Below are 7500 nucleotides of genomic sequence, written 5' to 3'. Positions count from 1 at the left end.
CACTTTAGAACAATTAATAGATTAAAAGAAATTAGATCACAAAGAAGGAGGGTTCTCGTGGTTATAGTCGCCTTAGTAGGAAGACCTAAGTACATGTCAGTCTCTGCACCTTTTTCTTTTTCTTTTAAAAGCAATTGTAAACTTCTTAGACTACCGGGTGGAAATCTCTTCTCCCCTCCCCCCTCTCTCTCTCTCCATCGCTCTCTTCTCTCTCCCCTCTCTCTCTCCCCTCTATCTCCTCTCTCTCCTCTCTCCTCCCTTCTCTCTCTCCTCCCTCCTCCCTCCTCTCTCTCCTCCCTCCTCCCTCCTCTCTCTCCTCCCTCCTCTCTCTCCTCCCTCCTCTCTCTCCTCCCTCCTCTCTCTCCTCCCTCCTCTCTCTCCTCTCTCCTCTCTCTCCTCTCTCCTCTCCCCTCTCCTCTCCCCTCTCCTCTCCCCTCTCTCTCCTCTCCCTTCTCTCTCCTCTCCCCTCTCGCCTCTCTCCTCTCTCGCCTCTCCTCTCTCGCCTCTCCTCTCTCTCTCTCCTCTCCTCTCGCCTCTCTCTCCTCTCTCGCCTCTCTCTCCTCTCTCGCCTCTCTCTCTCCTCTCTCTCTTCTCTATCTCCTCTCTCTCTCTCCTCTCTCTTCCTTCTCTCTCTCTCTCCCTTCTCTCTCTCTCCCCTCTCTCTCCCTTCTCTCTCCTCTCTCTCTCTCCCCTCTCTCTCCCTTCTCTCTCTCCCTTGTCTCCCTTCTCTCTCTACCTTCTCTCATCTCTTCTTTCTCTCTCCTCTCCCTCTCCTCTCTCTCTCCTCTCCCCTCTCTCTCCTCTCTCTCCTCTCCCCTCTCTCTCCTCTCTCTCTCTCCCCTCTCCCTCTCCACTCTGTCTTCTCTCTCTCTCCTCTCCCCTCTCTCCTTTCTCCTTCCTCTCTCTCCCCCTCCTCTCTCTTTCTCTCTCTCTCCCCCCTCTCTCCACCCACTCTCTCTCTCTCTCTCTCTCTCTCTCTCTCTCTCTCTCTCTCTCTCTCTCTCTCTCTCTCTCTCTCTCTCTCTCTCTCTCTCTCTCTCTCTCTCTCTCTCTCTCTCTCTCTCTCCCTCTCCCCTCTCCCCTCCCTCTCTCTCTCTCTCTGTTTCCGTCTATCTCGTATATCTTGAACGTCCCACATATATCCTCTTATCCTGTACTCATTCTTATCTCTCGTATCTTTCACCTCCCTTTCCCTTGTATCCTAATCTACTCCAGCCCTCCCTATTTCCTTCGTCGAAGATGTGTCTTTTAAGGTGAACGTAGGCACTTCCTGTTTTCTACGAAACCGTTTTCTTTGAATTACGTCATTGGCGTAGTAGGAGTCGTGGAATAACGTGTCAGATAAGAAGCAGTAACTATTGAGTGTCGTCACTGTTCTCAGGGTGAGGGGTGCTTACTTGAGACGATTAAAATCGTCTGGCGGCAGCCAAAATGAAATAATTCAAGTGAGAGATTCAGTTGAGATGTCTTTACGAAATTTTGACGAGAGTCTTTTCGAAATTTTGACAAAATAATCTTGACAAAATTTTGACGAGAGAATCTTTACGAATTTTTGGCAAGAGAATCTTTACGAAATTTTGACGAGAGCCTCTTTGAAAATTTTACGAAATCTTTACGAAAAATCGACCAGAGAATCTTTACGGAATTCTGACAAGAGAATCGTTACGAAATATTAATGAGAGAATCTTTACGAAATATTGACAAGAGAATCTATACGAAATGTTAACAAGAGAATCTTTATGAAATATTGACAAGAGAACCTTTACGAAATATTGACAAGAGAATCTTTACGTAATGTTAACAAGAGAATCTTTATTAAATATTGACAAGAGAACCTTTACGAAATGTTGACGAGAATTTTTACGAAATATTGACAAGAGAACCTTTTCGAATTTTTAACAAATTTATTACGAAATTTTGATAAGTTCTTTTCGAAATATTGACATAAGAATCTTTACGAAATATTGTCAAGAGAATGTGTACGAAGTATTGACAAGAGAAATTTTACGAAGTATTAACAAAAGAATCTTTACGAAATTTTGACATGAGAATCTTCCCGAAATTTTGACGAGAAAAAACAAACAAACAAATCTGCCAGTTTTCGCTGGCCCCTGATTGGCTAAGAGTGATGATGTCACGGGAACGGAAACGACTGATTGGCTTAGAGTCCCGTAGGGCCGAGCCCCTGCGTTGATATCGATCTAGATTGGACCGGAAATCTGAAGTACCTCAAGGTGACACATCCCCCCGGCCCCTGATTGACTGAGAGAGTGGTGACGTCACGGCAACGGAGACGACTGATTGGGGGTGAGTGGTGACGTCAGGGAAGGGAGACAAGTGATTGGGCAAGAGCGGTGACGTCACGGCAACAGAGACGACTAATTGGCTGCGAGCGAAGCGAGCTCGCCCGAAGGGCCGAGCTCCCGTGTAGCGAGGTCGGGCGTAGCCCGTTGCTCATAAAAAATGTATATACCACAGAAGTCGGAAGTTTCCTCAACTAATCCTGTTTTTTAGCGATCATAATGAAGCCATTTGACGTTATATGAAACAAAATTCTTATAGATGAAAATATTGTAGCGTGAACAGACACTTTTTACATTATGTAATACACTGAAGCACATGTGTTTTTCTTAAGCTGAATAAAGTGACCTAACGCTTGTCCTTCAAAAAAACATTTGAGTGTACATTGTGGATATTGTTCTATCACCAAACACTTTCATTCACGGGCAGTAGGTGATAAAAATGTGATAAAAAGGTCACGATATTAACATGGTGACGTACTTTATAGCCTGTCTTCTGGTTGATACCAGACTATTCTTTTCAGACCTAAACTTGAACAAAAAACTAGTGTCTTTAGCATAGCCATACTAGACCACATACCTTGTCTGACCTAGTGTGGCCTTAGTGTGACCTTTATGCGTGGTGATTCAGCTTGACAGGAATAACAAAGATTACAAGGTATGACCTTGCTTCCTCGGATCTGACCGTATTGCCCAGGCATGACCTTATCTATTGAGATATGACGTCACTTTACTAGACGTAATCTAACATATCCAGAGGAAAAGTAGCTTGACTTGAAGCTATCGTGTCTAGGGGTGATATCATCTCCCAAGACGTGACCTTCCTATCTATGCGTGACCTTCCTATTTATACGTGACCTTCCTACATATACGTGACCTTCCTATCTATACGTGACCCTCCTACCTATACATGACCTTCCTATGTGACCTTCCTATCTATACGTGAACCTCCTACCTATACGTGGCCTTGTCCTTTAGACCTGACCTTATCTCCATAGACATGACCTTATCTCTATAGGCATGACCTCATCTATCCATACAGGTTTTCATTCTTTAGAAATAACCTCACTTCACCAAACTTGACCTTATCTACTCTGACGAGACTTTATCCTGCAGGAGTGACCTTACCCTTTCAGGGCGTGACCTTACCCTTTCAGGGCGTGACCTTATCTTTTCAGGGCGTGACCTTACCATTTCAGGGCGTGACCTTACCCTTTCAGGGTATGACCTTACCCTTTCAGGGCGTGATCTCACCCTTTCAGAGCGTGACCTTACCCTTTCAGAGCGTGACCTTACCCTTTCAGGGCTAACCCTTTCAGGGCTAACCCTTTCAGGGCTAACCCTTTCAGGGCTAACCCTTTCAGGGCTAACCCTTTCAGGGCTAACCCTTTCAGGGCTAACCCTTTCAGGGCTAACCCTTTCAGGGCTAACCCTTTCAGGGCGTGACCTTACCCTTTCAGGGCGTGACCTTACCCTTTCAGGGCGTGACCTTACCCTTTCAGGGCGTGACCTTACCCTTTCAGGCGTGACCTTACCCTTTCAGGCGTGACCTTACCTGGCCATTCGGCGGGCGTCGTTGCTGGTGCCCGGGCTTCCGTTCTTGATGGCCACGTGGAAGTCCGCAGGACTCAGGTAGAAGGTGTCTGCGTTCATGAAGTCGTTCTTGAACTGAGAGAAGCTCTTGACCTGAAATCGAGTTCGAGAGAAACTAGGTCAAAGACTTAACCGAACGTGAAGTTCCCATCACAAGAACTCGAACACACACACACACACACACACACACACACACACACACACACACACACACACACACACACACACACACACACACACACACAAAACATTACTTTTCAGCAGGGCATATGAGATACGGAGCTCCATCTAATAGGTTGGTTGCTGTCGATCACAAGTCTATCACGTGATCGAAGACCATGGCGATTCCCACACATCCATGCCCACGCACACACGCCCTCACACACGCACTCATACGCGTACATAATGTATGTGTATTTATGTATGTATATATGTATATATATGCATGTATGTGTGCGTGCGTGTGTGTTTGTGTGTGTGTGTGCGTGTGTGTGTGTATGTGTGATTCACCATTGTCTTGGATTACGTGTTAGACTCGTGATCGACAGCTATTTCCCTCACGGAAGAGAGCTCAGAGCTCATATATGACCGATCTATGGGTAATGCTGTGACATTACACGCACACACCCAACCCCGCCCATGACAGTTGGAGTAACGACCCGTAGCGCAGTGATACTGAAATTATTTCAGCCCTGTGCGGCATTCGAACCCGGACCGCCGTAGTGGCACCCGGGAACTCTAACCACTGCGCCACGTGTGTGTGTGTGTGTGTGTGTGTGTGTGTGAGGGTTTGTGTGTGTGTGTGCGTGTGCGCGTGCGTGCATACCTGTATCTATGTATGTGAGTAGGTTTATTATGTATGTATGAATGTATGTACATGTGTATGTTTAATAATTACCTAAATCCTGCCAAATATTCACTAAAATTGAGTACACAACTTTAGAGGTCTAATGAATGACGTTTGGAGAAAAGTTACAAGATTGACGTCGGTGGTGTGAGGGTGCGTTTTGGTCATTTTGTGTTCCATGAAAGTTGGCAAAAAAAAAGAAAAAAAAAAAAAAAGCGAGCGAGGTAATGCTCTTACGTTTTTTTTTTTATATATAATTTTATTTTTTAATTTTTTATTTTCCTCTTTATTTTTTAGTCATTTTCCAGTTAATTTGTTTATTCTTTTTTATATTTATCTGCCTTGTATTTCGAATTTGTGTTTAGGTATCCGTTATTCTATTCAGTTGTATTTTTGATACTTTGTTAATTTATTACTTGTCTTGTTCATTAGTTTAATTTCCTATATTTGCCATTTATTTATTGTTTTATTAATTTATGGGTTTATTTGTTGATCCATTTTGTTTATCGTGTATACCTGACATTTTCTCTAATAAAAATTTCAGGCTATATTTGCAAACTCCATTTTCCTCCTCCAGATTAACATCTACCCAGATATTTCCTACATAGTATCGTTCACAGGGTTTTCTCCCACAACGTTCGTTCACTGACACGTGTAAGGTAACGGGGTTTTGCGAAGACAAATGACAATATATCAACCAATGTGAAATAACCCCGTATTGATGATCAGGGATGAGTGATTGTGACGGAGTGAGACTTTGTGAATGTGATCATGTGTGTGTGTGTGTGTGTGTGTGTGTGTGTGTGTGTGTGTGTGTGTGTGTGTGTGTGTGTGTGTGTGTGTGTGCCTGTGTGTGTATGTGCGTGTGTGTCTATTTTTATATGTGTACATCTAAATACGTACACATCTTTAGGACATACTTTGAGACTATACTTACACCATTGTTTATACTCATACCAAATTTGGGCAGACACGCGTACAGCTGATTTCGAAAGTCCCCTTACAAGTTCACGGTTCCCTTGTAATAGATGCACTTGTATTTGCAACATTGGAATGCAATACTAATTACCAAACGCATTTGCAACTTCGTCAGTATTGCAGTCAAGCTGCCATCTGCTAGGAGGTAGGAAGAACACAAATACTGTCGAACTTTGAAATCGAACTGTACATATTCTCCATGTACTCCATGTACTCATGTACTGAATATTCTCCATGTATTCAGTATACTGGGTATACTCGTGTACTCAGTGTACTCACTGCGCTAAATGTACTTAATGTATTCAACGTACTTTTATGCTCTTGTATTCAATGTACTCACGTACTCAACGTACTCAATGTACTTACGTACTCAATGTACTCAAGTACTCAACGTACTCAATGTACTCACATACTCAACGTACTCAATGTACTCATGTATTCAACGTACTCAATATACTCACGTATTCAACGTACTCAATGTACTCACATACTCAACGTACTCACATACTCAACGTACTCAATGTACCCACGTACTCAACGTACTCAAAGAATGTACTCACGTACTCAACGTACTCACGTACTCAACGTACTCAATGTACTCAATGTGTTCAATGTACTCGTGTACTCAATGTGTTCAATGTACTCGTGTACTCAATGTACTCGCATACTCAGTGTACTAAATGTACTCCATAGTACTCGCCTCTTGTCCCCAGGCCGTGTACATGTGTAGGGTGCCCTTCATCTTGAGGACTTGGCCCAGGTCGGCCACCACGTCCTCCCACGACTGAATAGTCTTCATGTTGACCAGGACACTTCGCTGCAAGAGAAAACAATGATGATGATGATAATGATATAATGATGATAATAATAATAATATAATAATAATAATAATAATAATAATAATAACAATAACAATAATAATGATAATAATAATGATAATAATAATGATAATTAATAATAATGATAATTAAATTAATAATAATGATAATTAATAATGATAATTAATAATAATAACTAATAATAACAAAAACAATAATAATAATAATGATAATATCAATAATATTATTATGATATAGTAATCGTTGTGGTAATATAGTAATCATTATGATACTAATGATAACTAACAATAAAGAAAAATATTTATCATTATTTTTTTATTCATTTATTTACTTGTTTATTCATATTTTTATTAATTTGTTTATTCATTCAATTTATTCATGTAGATGGGCGACTGTGGTCCGTATAAGGAAGTACAAAATACACTTCACTGTGGTCAAGTGTCACTTATGGAATGCCCGTACACATGTGCACATATGTCTGTGTGCGTATATGTGTACGCTTGGCTGTGCGTGAGTGTGAGTCGGCACAGCACTCAGTAATTACACCAATACATGCGCAGAATGTTCTCACGCGAAAAAGTGAGAAAGGAAGATGAAGGGGAGGAGGTAGAGGAGGAGGAATAGAAGGAAGAGGAGTAGGAGGAAGAGGAGGGGAGTAGGAAGAGGAGGGGAGTAGGAAGAGGAGGGGAGTAGGAGGAAGAGGAGGGGAGTAGGAGGAAGAGGAGGGGAGTAGGAGGAAGAGGAGGGGAGTAGGAGGAAGAGGAGGGGGAAAAGATGGAGGAGTAGGAGGGAGAGGAGTAGAAGGAAGAAGAGGAGGAAAAGGTGGAGGAGGAGAGAGAAGAGGAGGAGTATGAAGAGGAAGACGTAGAGGAGGAGGAGGAGGAGGTGGACGAGGTAGCGGAGGAGTAAGAAAAAGAAAATATCGAAGAGGAGGAGGAAAAGG

At 42.7% G+C, this 7500-nt stretch overlaps 1 protein-coding gene across 5 annotated transcripts in view; it reads right to left on the bottom strand.

Moving 5' to 3' along the window:
- The window catches only part of DCX-EMAP (Doublecortin-domain-containing echinoderm-microtubule-associated protein), a 128224-nt gene that overhangs the window by 46532 nt on the left and 74192 nt on the right, over positions 1 to 7500 (bottom strand). For all 5 annotated transcript variants that reach the window (XM_076185020.1, XM_076185023.1, XM_076185021.1 and 2 more), the window contains 2 exons: positions 6419 to 6535; positions 3856 to 3986 (listed from right to left, as the gene is read on the bottom strand). In XM_076185020.1, the coding sequence (XP_076041135.1) occupies positions 3856 to 3986; positions 6419 to 6535 (248 nt within the window). The remainder of the gene's footprint in view (positions 1 to 3855; positions 3987 to 6418; positions 6536 to 7500) is intronic.

The sequence above is a fragment of the Oratosquilla oratoria genome, chromosome 5, assembly GCF_046742065.1.
Source record: "Oratosquilla oratoria isolate Oo_2021 chromosome 5, ASM4674206v1, whole genome shotgun sequence".
Classification (NCBI taxonomy): domain Eukaryota; kingdom Metazoa; phylum Arthropoda; class Malacostraca; order Stomatopoda; family Squillidae; genus Oratosquilla; species Oratosquilla oratoria.
Note: the sequence above shows the minus strand (reverse complement) of the source record. Positions and strands in the feature narration are given on the sequence as shown.